Below are 17,609 nucleotides of genomic sequence, written 5' to 3'. Positions count from 1 at the left end.
TTGGCATCATTGACTGGGAGAAAGCTGGTTTTGTGCCAAGGGGATGGATCAGGATCAAGTTTCGTATTTCGGGCGGGATGGATTTCTCACTAGAGGATGTGATCAACCCAAGAATATATGACTTCTGGGAGAGGAAGTGAAGGGGCGCAATTCCTGACGAAATCGACAGTTTCGCTCTCAGCTCCCAGTTCCTCACACCAAGACTTTACTTCGCAGAGCGTGTTTGACCCAAGACTCCAGGCTGCTGCTGAGGTACCAGCGTCGTGTACTAGTCCTGATTCCAGATCGTAATTTGGCAGTGAGGGATCCTCCTTTGCCAGCTTCCGCAAGCAAAAGGTGTCCTCTCCGTCTCGCCAGGTGATAATGGCTTCCGAGGTGGTTGAGGATGTGACTCGTCTGAAGACTTTCGAAGAACCCAACATCCATCGATCTGGAGTAAGTTGACATATCGATTTGCCCATCACTGGTGTCATCTCAATGTAATGTCAATGATTACTACAAGGAGATGATAGATTGATGAATACCAAAACATGTTTGAGCCGAGCTGCGGCAGAGCTACTTGCCCTGGTGTCGCAGGAAAAGTTGTGTGTGTTGTTTCGCACGATCTTGAATCCGTAAGGTAAAGTTGTCAGATTGAGCTAATTCGTATATCGCGTAACATACCACCACCCAGCAATTCCATTTGTGTCAGGAGATGGGCAGAATATAATTTTTATTATTATGATTCATTACTTTATTATATTGCCTGCGGTATAATGCGTGGAATTCAACGATCTTGGGCGATTTTCTGCCGGATTTAAGCGGGGATACTTTTTCTTTCCGAAGATCTTTTGCTTCGCCCATTTTAAGGAAGGACCCCTAAAGTTAAGGCAACGAGCCCCACTATTTTCTTGTTTACTTTTCTTCTTCGCCGGGTATTTCATGTTTACGGAGCTGCTTTCAGGTGTGGCGATAGATGAATATATATACTTACTTGTTCCCCGAGAACATTGGATAGTGAATCATTGAAGGGTAATGGCGCTGTAGTCCACTGCAGCCCACTCGTGCGCTGATCCGATCCGATCTGATCCTCCGCTCCGGCCAAGTGGACACTTCGGGACAGCCAGCCAGCCCTTTCTATCTCAGTAAGCAGCATGCATAATCGAGGAGTTACTTGACTTGACTTCTGTTACGAGCAAAGAAAAGATAAGTAACCGAGAGCTCCAGGCTAACAGGCAGCGCAACTGACTATTGCAAGCTAGATCCTCCGAAGGCGCGGCAAAGCTCTTTTCTTGACCTTTTCCAATCAGCAGCCGCTTGGTGTTATGGGTACGCTGCTTATGCGAAGCCTTTCTTGTGCGCACGAAGGAGGCCCATACAGTAAGCCTTAGCAATTACGTCGGGTCAAGGGAAACAAGCTTCCGAACCATAGAGTAAGCTGCTGCACACAAGCTTATTCTAACCTTCTTCACTCTTTACTCGCCGTGAGAGATAACCTTTTTGCTTTTCTTGTGGTTTTTGTTAATTTTGCCAAAGTCTGTCGCTATTGATGATTAAAACGCTGTTGATTATTGCTTCTTACTTATTGCTTGCTGATTCCAATCGTTATCGAAGCCAGCTCTGTCAAGATCCCTTCGAGAGTAGGAAACACGGATCGCAAGATGAGGAGTCAAGCATGGAGAGCCCTTGCAGTGGCGATAACAGGATTTTTGGCCAGTGTTGATGCGCAGACGGGAACAGCCAAGGATTTGGGATCGTTGCTTGCCGGACAGAAGAACCTGACGACGTTCTATTCTTTGATTCAAGTAGGTGGTATAAGTGGGGGAGTAAGGAAGATGAACATATTGCTAATGCGCGAATCAGAAATACCCTCAGATCTTGTTGCAGCTCCCATCCTACTCTGGCGTCACAGTAAACCAATTTTCGATTGTTCAGGGCCTCAATTGCAAGAGACTAATTGGAGATAGATCCTCGCACCGAATAACGATGCCTTCGAAAAGATTCCCTACACTCAACTCAACCAGGCCTTTGCGGACAACGACCAAGATACTATTGTCAATGTCCTCGAGTACCACATCTTGCAAGGCACGAAAATGGCAGCTCAATTAGTCCCAGGCACGCCAGTCTTCATGCCGACACTGCTGACTAGCACAACATGGACCAATGTTTCGGGAGGCCAGAATGTAGAGAACGTCGAGCAGGCTGGGGATGTAGTGATTTTTGTGTCAGGTCAGGGAAGCAGAGCTACGCTTACACAGGCCGTAAGTCGATTCTTTCAGGGGGCGTCAATTGCAAGGCTCATCGCAACAGGATCTCTCCTTCACTGGTGGAGTCGTCCAAGTCATTGACTCGCTCCTCATCCCACCCACAAATCTTACCAGTACTACCACATCCTTCAACATCACTTCCTTCCAAGGAGCCCTCTACCAAACCTCTCAGCTGCGAAACTTTACTGATACCCCCAATTACACCATTTTCGCACCAACCAACTCGGCCTTCCAGTCCCTCGGTAGCGCCATCTCCAACCTGACGGTTGAAGATCTCCGCTCCGTCATGGACTTCCACGTCCTGCAAAACCAAGTCACCTTCTCGACCGCTCTCAAGAACGGCACCACCTGGCCCACCAAGCAAGGTGAGAACCTCACGGTGCACCGCTCCGGAAATAACGTCTACATCGGCAGCGCGCAGCTCCTCACCTCCGACGTCCTGCTCGCCAACGGCGTCCTGCACGTCATCGACAACGTGCTCAACCCGCAACGGCCAGGCGCCCTGCCCAACCCGGACCTCCCCACCCAGCTCCCCGCCTTCGCCGCGGCAAGCAGCGTCGACAGCCTACCTTTCACAACGGCGATCCCGTGCACAGAGAGTTGTCCCGCGGCGGTTAGCACGAGCGGGAGTGCCTCGGGCGTAACGGACGCTACGAGGACGGCGACGACGAGCGCCAGCAGCCCGGTGAGGACGAGCAGTAGCAAGGCACTGGGTGCGGCGGTGGCGAGGGAGACGGGTTTTGCGGCTGCTGGGACGGCGGGTTTGGTGATTGCGCTTGGGGGCGCGGTCATGATGCTCTAGGGGGTTTGGTGGAAAGAGAGGAAGAAGAAATACTCGTGTTTGCGATTGTGCGAGGAGCTGGCGTATACCTCTTATACACCTATAATGCGTAATGGGTCTGGGAAGAAGCGGTTCGCCTTTTTAACGTTAAGCGGAGGATAGTATTGATTTACACATGCAAGTAAAGCATTGCGGGAGGCTTTGGTTGTTTCGAAAGGCGGTTCGTTCGGAGGGTGGGAAAGCCTTAATGTAATGTCGAGATCCCCCATATGTTCCCTCTCTCTCCCTCTCTCTTTCTCTCGCTCTCTCAATGCATAATGGAGCTGCAGGATCTTCATACTGGAACCTCATTGCAATGCAATTATTGCGTTATTCTCGCCGACGCCAGTCCCGGTTCGGAGACCCATGTTAACGGCCTCATCTGCCGTCCAAACTTCTTTCTTCGATTCTCTCTACTCTGATGCACTTTGAGGAGCTCCTCGTACCCATCTTTCCCATCCTTCCCTTTCCACTTTGGCTCGCCTTCGTCTGTTACGATATCGCCGAATTCACCTAGGTTTGGTGGCTCGTTCAGATCAGGGAATATTGTGCGAGACAAAGCGTCCGCAACAGGGTTTGCTCTTGTCTGGTATCCGTTGTATTGCCCAGTTCAATATTCTCACCTCTGAGGCTCGTCTCGCATATATACCTGCGAGTGTTAATGCCGAGAGCAACTATTTCAGTGGTTAGTAGTCAGTGTATATCACTGCTTGAATAGAAGTCCGAAGCATCTACACACAGTTCCTTCTTATAGACCCTATAGTTAGTTGCATTGTAGTTGGTTGAATGCGAACGCATCGTATAGTATAGGTAGGTAGGTACCTCCACCTTGTTTCTGATTACGGTTACCGCCCAACCTGCTCCTTTCAGACTAGCGTCGGTGTAAATTCTCATTCGTTCGCGGAAATCCCATCCATTCATCTTAGTCGCTTCCGAACACTTTTGTTGTAATAGGCTGAAGGAAACTATTCCAGTGTCTGCCTAACGCCATTCAACATTTCCGGTAAGCCTCGTAAGTGATCCGGTATCTTTCATCAGGGCTTAAAGACTTTTCATTTTATAATATAGTGTAGTGAATCTAATGTAATTCAAATCGAAGGCTTCTCAATCTGTATATAGCTAGAATCAGGAATTTCTCATTGTTAATCCACCTCCCCTTTTGAAAAACTACCTAGACCTTCTGCCACCTTCCACTACAGATCTTACTAGCTGCAGCACGTATAACAACACTTCACTACTGGAAATGGAAAACCCGATAGCTACTCCTAATAGCGTTCCTGGATACTATAAATTATCCAAAATGACAACCTGATAAGCGAAGAAAATGCCAGAAGCTACTTTCAGAGCTCAATTTGATATTCGGCTTCGCTTGATCCACTCTCGCTTAGGCTCCATGGAACGAACCACTCCCTTCAGACTTCGCCAGCTGAACGTTCGAAAAAAACACATAAGCAGTCTTGCATGCCAAAAAAAAATCACGGAAGCGTGGCCCGATATTTGCAAGATCCATAGACCTTGGAGACCATGCAAAAACCATCAGTGACTGTTTTCTAAAGTCGTAGGAGAGGCCGGGATCTACTCGTTTTGAGCTTTCGTCTGATGATGCCGGAGAACTTCGCACGAACATTCGGGCCAAAGAAACAGGATGTCTGAATAATTGATCCGTGGATCTTGAGGAGCCTTGGCGCATGCGGATGTAGAATCTAGAGAAATGGTTGTTCTAACTCGTGGATGCTAGATCTCTTGTAGGTGCGTGCTAAGACTGAAAGGCTGTAAGGAGGCCTACATAAGCGAGCCGACGATTAGCTCGCTTAATTTTTTTTTTTTTTTTTGGTAGCGATAATATCGCAAGCTAGATTATTCGTTAGCGATTGAATATAATAGATTATAGGATATGATCATCTTGATCTAATTAATGATGGAGTCCTGACTTTAGGACAGCGACATCGCTTGACTCGTCTACAATTAGAAAATTGTAGGCTCGCTTAATGTTTCTGATAGTGATAACTTGCATCCAAGATTTTGTATTAGCACTTTTATACAATCTTGAAACAATATAATGATTTGAATATAGCGAATAAAAGGATGGGCTAAAATCTTATTGCAGCGATATTATGTAAAGTATATACTATTTAGGAAACATCCGCATGATAAATTTGTATGAGGACACGACTTCAGCCTTCAGGCCTCGTCTGCAAGGCCGCAATGAACCCCGCCAACCAAGAACTGCCGGTGGGAGGCACTGATAAGCAATTGTCAGCACCACAAATGCAAACCCGCTTAATTCTGCGTACAAATACTTCGCAGTTAGTGAAACGAGGCTTTCAATTGCAAAGATAGGTAATCCACCATGGCTTCTGCGTCGGCATTCAAGCAGCCCAAGGGTTTTTGGCACGGTCAGATCGCAGAGGCGGGAGAATTCCCAGCAGAGAAGGGACGATACCACCTATATATTGGTTTGTCGACATCCAAACGCATAGCCAGGATTCCGAGTCTGATAATGCCACAGGTCTCTTCTGCCCCTTTGCGCACCGAGCGAACCTCATTCGACACCTCAAAGGTCTTACGGAAATCGTCGACATCTCGATCGTGAGACCCTATCCCAAGGGAGACGACAAGGGTTGGCCGGGTTGGAAATTCCCTACCGCGGAGGATCCATACGAGGGTGCCACGGCAGACCAGCTCTTCGGGAGCGAATACCTGCATGAAGTCTACTTCAAGGAGAAGAAGGATTACGAAGGGAGATACAGCGTTCCCGTGGTATGGGATAAAAAGACGAACCGACTCGTCAACAACGAGAGCTTGGAGATACTGCGGAATTGGAATACCGGCTTCGACTCCATCCTGCCGGACGAGTACAAGAATCGCGACTACTATCCCGCAAGACTGCGCGAGAAGATCGACGAGATTGGAGCGTGGATGCAAGCGGATCTCAATACGGGAGTGTACAAGGCAGGCTTCGCCCCGACCCAGGATCTCTATGACGAGAACGTAGTCCCTGTATTCCGGGCTCTGAACCGGCTGGAGAAGATCCTAGAGGAGAACGGCGGTCCGTACCTTCTGGGACCCGATCTGACCGAGCTGGATCTGCAACTCTACCCCACGCTCATCCGCTTCGACACGGTTTACGTACAGCACTTCAAATGCAACCTGGGAACGATACGGCATAACTACCCGCTCTTGAACGAGTGGATGAAGAACCTATACTGGAATGTCCCCGGCTTCAAAGAGACGACAGACTTCCGCCACATCAAAGAAAACGCACGTATCCCCATTTCCCCCCGTGTTTTTGTTCATTGACTGCTCGATCCGCAACGCTAATCAGATACGCGGGAGAAAAAAGTATACCAAAAGCCACCCGAAAGTCAACCCCCTGGCCATCACACCTCTCGGACCGATCCCTCATATCGAGAGCGGATTCGAACCGGATTGGAGCAAGATCCAAGCCGGCGGCGTGGACTTACCCGAATAGTATAGAATAGAAAGGGAAGGCCAGGCCAGGCTAGGACGGAAGCGCTTGCCCCTGAGGATCTCGATGTAGAAGATTAGCCATCTTAATCATGTACATGTATATATGTATATATACATATATTTGTGTGTATTTCGAGAACCAGAATTTCTTGCATATGAGAGCAAACTACCTACCCTACTCTACGTGTGAACTAACGCAGCGACAAATATACTTTACAACACAAAGACCGGAGGAGTATAGTACAACAAGAAGAAGAATCTGTCTACCCGCCGCCTCAAAAACAAACAAACTAGCATATTTTCTTGCAGCCCCCCCCCCCCCCCCCCCCCCCCCCCCCCCAAAATTCGACCTGTTTTGATACTCACTTACCTATCTCTCCTACCGCCAGACCTCAAGGCCCATCCGCTTCAAAGCCAGTATGCAAATACCAGCCCGATTTGTAGATACCAAAGGAGAGGGGGGGGGAGGGGAAGAGGCGCTCGGTGTCTGTGTCTACCTAGGTAGTTCAAAGCTAGAAATCGACTGTGCAAACTGGAGTAGAGAAACTATTTCGCGACCCTATACAGATCCGTATAGACCGTAAAGTCACAGTCACCTTTTGACCTGACTTGATATTGTCAGTTTGTAAGTTTTTATGCTAGCCAAGCCACGAACTTCAGCAGTAGTCTTACAGTGATCTTGCAATAACTGGAATTTCGTAATCTGAGTACTTTTACTTGCGGCGAATTCACGTACGTCAAATTGTACGTTATAAAAAATCATGACGCATCGAAGTCGCGAATCTAATCGATTTCCTTAAACCACAAACTGTCGTCTTAGCTCATACAAACAAACTAGAGGGGAACCAAAAAAGCCCCACAAAAAAGCATTCATATACGGCCTGGACATATTTTCAGACATTGCAGCAGGTCCAAGACCATGATTTTGCTGTACAGCCCATTCTGATCGTCTATCCCGAGACTCAAGATGACTTCGTCGTCTAGATACCCCATACCCTTTTCTCGAATGTCGCTTTCTTCTCTGCCCCACGCGTACGCAATCGTTGTTGTGTACGTAAATTCGCCCCATGCCTGTCTGTCTTCATCTTTCGCTTCTGGTACATCATCCCATATTTCCGCAGGTTTCCAGCCTCTGTTCGTTTCATTCGCCATAAGTATGGGATGCTGGCTCATAGCCAGCATGTTAAACGGCCAGGTTGCTGACCATACGACGAAGTATCGCTCGTAGCGTATGGGTAGACCATAGCCGTTTGTATGCTTTCGCTGGATTGCTGCAAAGAAGACTGATGTTGGGTTATCAGCTAGACAGCTTGCATTTGTACGCAGGCATAGAAAAAGTTTCAGCGACGGGGTTGCTTGGTGCCACGAAGATGCGATGGTAAAAACATCGGTCTCGGCTTTTCCAACCGACGAATCTACTAGACATGACTGCTCGAAGGGGTCCGTCATGTTTTCCGTTGTGAGTCCACCGCCAACGAGCTGTGCAAAGCTGCGGGTTGTGGGATTCAAATCGTACTGCAGGAAGGAGGTGGATGGCGAGGGGAAGAACATGACCCAGTTCTTTTCGTACGACTGACGAGTTGATGGTGGGTTACGAGTAAGCTCTGTCAGAAAGGGGTAAGACATTAGTGGACCCGGACCGAGCCGACGAGGGGACGAGGAAAAGGTTTGTTCGATTGCAGGATATGTGATTCGAAGGTCAATGGCCCAGACGCCGATGCAAGCGTATCTGGATCTACAAATCTTCAGCAGTGGACAATGGGAGGGAACTACAGAGCCAGGTGCCTTACTGCGAGACGACCATTAATATCGGCTCCCCTCTACCCGAGTACAACAGTCTTGGATCATGGAAACCAGGGATATCTGCCAGTTGCAGTTCCTTACCCGAACAACTTTCCGCGGGCGTCGGAGGAACATCTACTTCAATCGGCGGCGTAACACATCGTAGTCCGCCGCTGGGGCCGAGAAGCGCTAGGTCTTCGTCCGTACAGTACTTCCCGCGTGGTGTGGGCGAGTGTTGGCCCTTGGGATAGCAGATGTTGGCTTCGCAGAGCACATTTCGTCGGAATGTCTCGCCATCGGGTGTAAGCATACTGACAATGATATATTGGTTCTTGGCCCAGGACGGAAGAGCAAAGATGGTTGGGTTCCAGAATCTGCGCTCCTCGTCCCGAGCCGCGGACTTCATCGAGATGTTATACAGCAGATTGGGAAGACGGATGTGGCCTGTGAATCGGTTGGGAGCTCGAGGACATGTTGTGAGATGCAGAAGAGCTTGAGGAACGACTGCTCCGGGGCCTGTTGGAGGGGGTGGGATACTAAATCCCGGCTCTCCTTTTCCCTCTTCAGCCGGGCCGAAGGCAGCAGCAGCAGAAACAGCAGCAACGGCTGGCAATGGATATGGATAGTCGGAGACATTAGGGAACTGCTGTGCAATAGGAACTCGGAGCGGTTCTTGAAATTCGGTATACCGAGGCGGGTACAGATGATGATATCGTGCGTCTGGGACTCGCGGCGTTCTCGAGAGCAGGATGCAGACGAGTGATATTGCCACGACCGGCAGCAATAGTCTCTTCAACAGCGGTAGCATTTGGGGCTGACAAGGAGGGCTGACGAGGAAGAGCAGATAGATCTCTTCTGCTGTAGAAGCAAACACTTAGCAAGTATAAGCCCAGCTGATTGAATGAATTGGTCAGGACTCAAGTGCCAGGCTGTATATCCATGTGAGGACTGCTCTTGCTCTCCTCTGGGACTTTCTCTTGCTCTTGCTCTTGCTCTTGCTCTTACCGGATTTGTCCCTCGATGTCCACGTGACAATATGATGAAGTAAGATCCCATTCCCCCATGGATGAGACACCATACGACAACATTTCGCTCGCGATAGTTTCATCCCTTTCTCCTTTCTCCTTTCTCCTTTCTCCTTTCTCCTTTCTCCTTTCTCCTTTCTCCTTTCTCCCTTCCTTCCGACCTCCCTCCTGGTCAAAAATGGGTTACCATTGCCCTTCTCCCCTCTCAACACCAGGTGGCACCCCGCGGACACCCAAGATCATCGAGACCTCCACGCCGTGGTCCGACGTTCTCCTGGAGGACTTGCATACCACGATACAGTTCCATCCGCCAGCCAGACTCGTCCGTAGGTACGGAATCGGCTCTCATGGCACGTTTAAAATGCGTCTGCGGCGGTGGGGCAAGGCCTTGTGGTTGAGCCTCTCTCTCCTTCTTCTCTGTCTGTGGGTATCCCAGCGAGAGCACCAGATCCACGTCCAGGGCCAGGCAGAGGAGCTGGATCTGCCGAATCTTGATGCTTTGCAGTTCATAGATGCGAATCATCCGTATCTTCGCGTAATGACCATGGCCACCTCCCCATCCAGCCCAGTGCTCGGCTAACAAGACGCAGTACGTGGGTCGCTGGCTGGCAACAGCAGACGAGACGCATAAGGACGGATCTTTCCCAGGTCACATCTCTAGAAAGCTACTGTAATGAGTTACTGACTCAAGGCAGGAGTATACTTCGACTTTGCGCTCAATGGGACCAGCACCTTGCTTCTCTCCCTTCACAACAGCGACGGCCAACGAGATAATCCCACAACGAGAAAATCTAGAACGATCTCCTCGACGTTACCTTTCCTACCACTGACAAACACTTCCAGTGCAGCACCAATATCCTTGCTAGTCAGAGTCGACGACGAAGAATACGTCGTCCTCCCAAGAGCCACGTCATTGGTCTCCATCAGCCGGGGAAAGCTGAATCCTCTCGCGTCCCACGAGATCCGCATTATTGCTCCTATGGCTGGAGGTGATGCTGTCGAGACACTGCAAGTAGAAGGGATCTGGATCGATAAAAGCGGCCAACTGCTCCCGTACGAAGACAGCTTGAATGCGGATCGCCTATTTGAGGACCGGCTACTGAACAGCCACCCTCGAAAGATGCTTGAAATCGTGACGGACCTACCTGGATCGATGTCTGGAAGAGATAGCCGAAAGAATACCGGGGATGGTCGTGCTATTCTTGGAGGCGTACTGGGATGGGAGTACTTGCTAGGAGAGATGTTCGGAAGTGACCATGTTACGATCGGGATGGATGGCATATGTCTGATCTCGAAGTGTATAGGTGGTCGTGGAGCTCCTGCTGGCCTTGCTGACGTCTTCTTCCAGAGGTGAGAAACTTGAATTTCATTCGATTCGAAAAGGGCTGACTTGTCCTCCATCAGTGGCCCCGCTGGGTCAGAGCAATTCAACCATCCGTGGCTCTTCCAAGAATACACTCCCGATGTCATGGTATCGCATAAAGCTCAAAGTCCTCGATTGTTCTGACACTAGGTACAGATTCTGAACATCGGAAGCTCTGATTACGATTCGTTTCAGACACATATCCAAGAATACAACAGGACGATGTGGGAGCTGAGTGTTTTATTTGAGGAAACCTATGTCTCAATGATCCAGGCAATCAGGACACTGGCCTACCCCAAATACTCGGCTGCCACCATGGACTCGACCCGGTACATCTATTCCGCCCAGAATGCTGCCGCCGGAGTTCCCATTTTCGTCATGAGGCCATTCCGGGGACAACTTGAGCAAGCTACACATGCAGTTGTCGACCGACTTCGAATGGATGGTGATAAGAATGTCTTTTGGCTTGATACCTCTGGTTGGCTCAACACCGAGGTAAATTTCGATGGGCGAGGAGAGGACCAGGACTTTTTTCTTGACGGTGAGTCAGTTGAAATCTTGGGGAGATCGCTTTGTGACAATAATCTTCAGAAGAGAGTACTTCCAAGCCATGGCGCCTAACGGAGCGAGGGAACCAGCGAGTGGCGATTCTTCTACACATGCACGTCTGCAGATTTCTGGCCCGCGAGACCGAGAAGTGTGCCTTTCTCCCTCCGGAGATCTATCTGGGAAAGGCACTCGATCATGGGGCAATCCGCTTTAACGAGCTCCTTGAGGGTGAACAAGCGACGAAGTTGAAGAAGCTTCTCTGGCAACGATGAGACAGACGTCTGTCCGTCTGTCTGTGCCCCTTCGAGACTTTGATGGCGGTTACCTTCATTCCATCCGGCCAAGGATGTGTGCTGCGGGACCTGACAGCTTTTGGAGTTTATTAGTAACGCTACTGCTGCTGCCGAGATCTGAGAGGGCTGCGACGGGTAGGCATATTTCAGGAATTATATTCTTCTCCTTCACACGGTGTACATAATCATGTAGAACCAAAGATACTTTACATAAAAGACTACATGTATCCTAAGTATATAAATATTCATTTATCCTTCCACACCTACTTTTTACTATAAAGCCCGGCCTGGTGCGCTAGATTGGACCGACTTGCGCTCCAAGCGCGATGACATCGCCGCGAAGATGACTGAGACCTTAAGTTCTTTGTGCGCATCACAACCTGCAATGTTCGACGACGACCTGACCATTTGACTACTCTCTTGTACTACTGTACATGACCATGGATTGACATCCCGGCGAAACCCAAAGAGTCTGCATCTGCATTTTCTCCTCCCCGACCTGACGCTCGATGCCCGAATCGCTCCAGCCAGCTCCACTGTTGACCTCTCCTCACCCTCACTATCAGCTCAAGACCATCTCTACTGTGCGACCAGAGCTGGACATCGGACACCAAGACATCAGACGAAGCTGCATTGATTGCGGTCTCATAGGTTCTTAATGGCTTCAAAGCGCGCAGAGCTGGAGCGGCGGAAGTCCTCAACACCCCACTACCAGACCTTTCCTGTGAGTGCCCGAGACAACGCTCTTTGCCTCAGCAGACCATGCACGCAGAAGCGCACCCTCCCCTTCCTTTCATAACTGCATGGCAGAATAAGTACTGATGTGATGCAGACCCCCCCGCCAAAATCCCGTGGCCCACCTCCCTCATCTCCATCCGGCTCGGGTGGATTCGACGGCCAACACGATGGCACAGACGGTCCTCTCCCCTCAACCGACCCTCAGAAGTCCCCCCTACCCAAGAAACAGCTAGCTATACTGGCAGTGATCGCTCTCGCGGAGCAGACAGCCCTCAATTCCATCTCGCCTTACCTTCCAGAAATGACCTCGACCTTTCCGGATGTCGACGCCGGCCAGATAGGGCTGTACGTCGGCGCAATAGCCTCCTCCTTCGCACTAGCGCAATTCGCTACCAACTTCTTTTGGGGGTGGTTGAGTGATCGCATAGGCCGGAAACCAGTAGTGATGATGGGCACGGTGCTGACGGCGGCGTGCCTCGTGGCATTCGGGTTCTGCAGAACGTTGTGGCAGGCTATTGTCGTGCAGGCGCTTATGGGGCTGGTGAATGGAAACCAAGGAGTCGTATCGACATGCCTGGGAGAAATCACAGACAGGAGCAACCAGAGCAGGGCGTTTGTGTACCTCCCGGTTATCTATGGGCTGGGAGGCATTACTGGGCCTGCGGTGGGCGGATTACTGGTCTTCCAGGATCACCCATTCAAGAAGGGTGTCAAGAACCCGTATCCGTACCTCCTGCCGAATCTGTTTTCGGCCTGTATACTGGCCATTGATTTTGTGCTGACGGGGCTCTTCCTAGAGGAGAGTTTGGAGGAGGCAAAGAATTTGCCGCCGTTGAAGGAGAGGGTGGGCAACCTATTTAGTTGGATGTGGCAGTTCGTAGGTGGATCGCACCGTCCTACTTACCTGCGGAGCCACTTCAACAGACATCGCGATTCCAGACATAGAGCTGGGCTGGAGGGGAACGATACGGAGGACGACTCAGACGAAGGCAGCGAGACCCAATCCCTTCTCTCTTTGCGCGGCTTCTTTGCGAATAGCGACAGCCATCTCTCCAGCAAGGAAGTGCTGAACCGCGATACCATGCTCCTCCTCGGCACCTACTTTGTCTTCCAGTTCTCGAACATCTCCTACAACTCCCTCTATCCAATCTTCGCGTCCTCGCCGCAACCCACAGGCCGCGAGCTCTCGCCCGAGGAAATCGGGCTCTCCCTGTCCTTCGCCGGCATGGTGACGATCGTCTTCCAGGTCGGCATCTTCGGCAAGCTGAAGGAGAGGATGGGCAACAAGGCCACCTACCGAGGCGGCTTCTTCCTCTTCTTCGTATCCATGCTCTTGGTGCCGTGGGTGGGCCACAAGAACGACCGCCCGCCCTTTGGGATCGGCACGGGCAAGCTGTGGCTGTGGGTTGAGCTCGGGTTTGTCTTGCTGGTGAAGACAGTGGCTGGGGTGGGGGGTTTGACTAGCGCTCTGCTGCTTGTACGTCTCTCGTCTCAATTCGTTACTTCACTGATTGCAGCACGCAATTTGATGATTTTGATTTCATTATATATATATGTACATCTTTGCTAATTTCGAACAGATCACCAACTCGGCCCCAGACCACAACGTCCTCGGCACGCTCAACGGCCTCGCGCAGACTCTCTCGGCCGCGGGTCGTGCAGCGGGCCCCCTCCTGTCTGGCGGCCTCTTTTCGATCGCCACACGCGTCCACCCCAAAGGTGAGGCGCTCGCGTGGGGCACCTTTGGCGGGATCGCGTTCCTGGGCTTTGTGGCGAGTTTCGGGATCCGCGGTAAGGAGTTGGAGAGCGAGGAGTGGGAGGCTGGGAGTGCGAGTGAGGGAAGCTCGGGAAGTGATGATGGGGAGGGGGAGGATGCTGAAGTGGGTGCTAGGTAGTGTCGTACGATGGGATGGGACAGGATGGGACTGTGGGATGAGGTGATGGGTTGGGATCGGTCTGGTGGAGTTTGAAGGCGGATGATGGTTCACGGGACTGGATTTCTTTTGTCTGGTAGACAGCACAGCACGGCACATGGCGGCGGCGGCGGCGGATCACGGGAGCGCAAAAGGTCAAAAGCTCAAGACGGGAAGGAAATTCGGAAATGGGAAACTGGACATGGGCGAAGTGGCCATGATAACTTTGCTCAGGTTTTGAGGTCCCAAGAGGACAATGTATGTATATGTAGGTAGATATCCAATCGAGCAAGCACGCACCGATCGCTAGCTATATCGCCTTTCTGGCATTGTGCCTTTTTCTTTCCCCCTTTTTTTATTTTTTGCCTTTTGAAAAGACGGGGAGGCCTTTCGCTATGTATATATGTGTATGTACGTGTACATATATATATATATATATATATATATCACAAAGAACGGAGCGTACGTACATGGTAAGGATTGGTTGGTTGGTTGGTTAGTTGGTTGGGAATGTTTTTTTGGCGAGGAAGAAAGAGAGAGGAAGGGAAGGGAAGGGAAGGCAGAGGGAGAGGGAGAGCGAGAAGGACACCGGTTCGTGTTTTGCTGTTTCTTCTGCTTGTGCCGCCCGCCGCTCGCTGCTGCGGGTGTGGATGGGGGATACCTACCTAGGTAAGGTACCTAGGTAGAGGGATGGTTGGCAGAACGGCACGGGAAGGAATATCCTGAGGCCGCCCTCCCCCCTCCCCCCTCCCCTCCCCTCAACACCTCCTCCCAGGCTCCGGTCGGTATTCAAACGCTATCTACCCGCTTCCTACAGTCAGATAGATCATCCGACGCCCGCGCGCGAACTGACCTACCGGTAGGTAGCGCCTGCCTCCTCTCTCTCTCTTTCTCTCGACGTCTCGCAGATGCTGATTAGTGCGATGGGCACCACCGCGTCGTGGGAACGGCTGGTAGCTGGGAAAGTCAACTTCTATCTGACGCGTCTTGGTCATCAGGAGGTGAAACGTAGGTGGTATGTAAGGTATGTATGTATGTAGTATGTATGTAGGTATGTAGGTATGTGCGGGTAAGAGCGTGCGTTGCCTGCCTGCAAGGTCACCAACTTACTACGTACTACGTACGTACGTACTAGTACTGCGTACCTTCCTTCCTGGGTTGATCTAGGTATCTCCTCGAGGATGTCTCATTTCGAGACCGAGACCAAGACCTACGTAGCTAGGTAGGTAGTCAGTCAGTCACTCAGTCAGTCAAGGTCTCATCTGGCAAAAGAGGTCGGGTCCCGTGATCGACACCCACCGGCCGAGCCCCATCTCATCTATTCTTTAATATAATAGAGCGCTGGATTCGGGCCGCCGCCTCGACCTGAGTTGGTAACCCTACCCGACTCCGATTGCTGATGTCACTTTAAGAATTACCGTAGGTATGGACGCAACGCTAAACGCCCGGAGATTTTTTGAATGGATGGATGGATACTTACTGTACTGTACTGTACAGCACAGTACGTAGCGCTTATCAACCTTTCGTGATAGTGTTTCCTCTGTCTCCCCCGCATGAACATACTACCGGTATATAGTAGTAAGTACACGTCGAAAAAAGCATAAATCGTGCAAAGGGGTCCTTCCTTGTCTTGTCTTGTCTTGTCTTCCCAGGGCCTCTAAACCCAATCCTGCACCGGACAAGGATTCCAGCCCTGAGAAGGTACTACTAAATATAGTACCTTGAGGCCAGTGTTTCTTTTCATTTTACGTAGTACGTAGCACTATATTTTATTTCCCGTTGCCGTTTAGACTTTAACCGGGCCCGCGAGCCATTCAGAAACCACCCCCCCCCCCCTGTCTCGCCCCGCGATCTGCAGGGCCTAAAACCGGGTTCCGACATTTAAACATAGTACCGGTACTACAGTAGGTACTGTAAGTACGTAGTACTACGTGTAAAGCATGAAGTATGCAAAAGGTTGTTGTTGTTATTATACTATTATTATCCTCTCCATACACAAGCTCTCCCCCTCCACTATTGAAGTGGTGTGTTGCTAAGGGTGTGTTTGGCTCATACGGTAGTTGCAGGTCCGTGCAACTGAGCAGTTGAGTTGATCCTAAACAGGATCAACTCAACTTGACAGTAGAAGTTGCACGGACCAAGGCCTGTTTTGGCTCGCAACTAGCAAATTGAATAGCAAACTGCAACCTAAGACTTAAAAGAAAAAAATTAATTCGTTATTATAACTATTAATTATTTATTAATGCAATAAACTCGATCGAGTATTTCGAAATTTAGCTTTGCGTATTAAAAGGTCTTGAGTGTATGGAAATCCTTTCCGAGTAACTCTTAGGTTATCCTTGATTCGTAGTAGGTGGCTTGTAAGAAGCTTTTCCACCTATTGAAGGCCTTTTGTTGTTGTTGTTGTTGTTGTATTTATTTACGTCGGGCGGGTAGCAGGCGAAGCTTGCCGCCCTAAGACCTCCCATAGGGTACGGCGACGTGCTAAGCTAAGGAGTTATATACAAGAAGGCCCCAGAAAGCAATTCATAGTGATGTAGCGAGAGCTACTATCGCATGCGCCCTTCCCTTACAGATAAGATAGATCACATAGAAAGAAACCTTTCATCAAGGGAAAACCACAAAGGAGAGTGAAGCAGGTACAGACTGCTATAGCTAGCCAGAAGCGAGCTGTTCAAGTCGCATAGCGACGGGAGTCGAGGCCGGACCGGAGTCAGCCGAGCCTATTGAAGGCCTGTCAGATCGGAAGTATACTAAAGCGTTTTTGCGAAATTGTTTTTATAGTATTGAACGGCGGCGCAAGCTTCAATTGCAGCGACGATAATTCTAATATTGCGATTCCGTAGATTGCGCTTTTTCAGAATGGTTTTCGGAAACGGCATGATGAAAAGGTTGCGTGGTTGAGAATTATTAGAAGGAAAAAAAATATAGAATAAGAGGGGGGGGGGGCGAAAAAAGCTTGCAACTTGAGCTTGCAACTTGGGACTTAGAGCTTTTTGCTTAAAGTCCGATTTGTATAGTGCAACTGCAATTGCAAAATCAAATGCATACTTTGCGAGATTTACGAGCACGAGCCAAACAGATTGAAGCAATTCTTGCATCTTGACGTGCAACTTGGAGATGCAAGAATATTAAAGTAGTGCAACTTGGCTTGCATCTGCGAGCCAAACACACCTAGGGAATGGGGGAATAAGGGATTAGTAAGCAAAGGCTAGCGGCCGCCCTACGGTACAAGACCTCGGCGCCCTCTTGTATTCTAGTTCTTTCTTTCTCGTCTTTCCTTCTCTATACCAAGCGTATAGATTGGTAGCTAATACAATACTACCTTTTCTCAGCCGTAGCAAGTACTAGGAATAATAGTTATCGATATTCTATATTGTTGTACAGTGTGGTCCTTACCTCACGTGCT

The 17,609-nt window shown here is 50.0% G+C and overlaps 5 protein-coding genes across 5 annotated transcripts; 4 read left to right on the top strand and 1 right to left on the bottom strand.

Annotated features, from left to right (window-relative positions):
• Positions 1-1,640: 1,640 nt before the first annotated feature.
• L3040_000084 (uncharacterized protein) lies at positions 1,641-3,048 on the top strand (the record flags this gene model as incomplete). Its single annotated transcript, XM_066155012.1, has 4 exons — positions 1,641-1,784; positions 1,843-1,890; positions 1,947-2,240; positions 2,290-3,048. 4 exons carry the CDS (start codon positions 1,641-1,643, stop codon positions 3,046-3,048), a joined length of 1,245 nt encoding a protein of 414 aa, XP_066013077.1.
• Positions 3,049-5,416: 2,368 nt separating this feature from the next.
• Positions 5,417-6,538, top strand: L3040_000083 (uncharacterized protein; the record flags this gene model as incomplete). The annotated part of the gene is made up of 3 exons (XM_007295108.2): positions 5,417-5,522; positions 5,576-6,327; positions 6,410-6,538. The coding sequence occupies 3 exons, from the start codon at positions 5,417-5,419 to the stop codon at positions 6,536-6,538; spliced, it is 987 nt and encodes a 328-aa protein (XP_007295170.2).
• An 869-nt stretch (positions 6,539-7,407) lies between these two features.
• L3040_000082 (uncharacterized protein) lies at positions 7,408-9,127 on the bottom strand (the record flags this gene model as incomplete). The annotated part of the gene is made up of 2 exons (XM_007295107.1): positions 7,408-8,272; positions 8,328-9,127. The coding sequence occupies 2 exons, from the start codon at positions 9,125-9,127 to the stop codon at positions 7,408-7,410; spliced, it is 1,665 nt and encodes a 554-aa protein (XP_007295169.1).
• Positions 9,128-9,522: 395 nt separating this feature from the next.
• On the top strand, positions 9,523-11,528 carry L3040_000081 (uncharacterized protein; the record flags this gene model as incomplete). The annotated part of the gene is made up of 6 exons (XM_066155011.1): positions 9,523-9,879; positions 9,935-9,992; positions 10,040-10,694; positions 10,749-10,815; positions 10,864-11,248; positions 11,299-11,528. 6 exons carry the CDS (start codon positions 9,523-9,525, stop codon positions 11,526-11,528), a joined length of 1,752 nt encoding a protein of 583 aa, XP_066013076.1.
• Positions 11,529-12,207: 679 nt separating this feature from the next.
• L3040_000080 (uncharacterized protein) lies at positions 12,208-14,441 on the top strand (the record flags this gene model as incomplete). The annotated part of the gene is made up of 4 exons (XM_066155010.1): positions 12,208-12,273; positions 12,382-13,764; positions 13,868-14,078; positions 14,302-14,441. 4 exons carry the CDS (start codon positions 12,208-12,210, stop codon positions 14,439-14,441), a joined length of 1,800 nt encoding a protein of 599 aa, XP_066013075.1.
• Positions 14,442-17,609: the final 3,168 nt, after the last annotated feature.

The sequence above is a fragment of the Drepanopeziza brunnea genome (genome assembly GCF_022702325.1).
Source record: "Drepanopeziza brunnea f. sp. 'multigermtubi' strain 214-2 chromosome Unknown ctg1, whole genome shotgun sequence".
Classification (NCBI taxonomy): domain Eukaryota; kingdom Fungi; phylum Ascomycota; class Leotiomycetes; order Helotiales; family Drepanopezizaceae; genus Drepanopeziza; species Drepanopeziza brunnea.
Note: the sequence above shows the minus strand (reverse complement) of the source record. Positions and strands in the feature narration are given on the sequence as shown.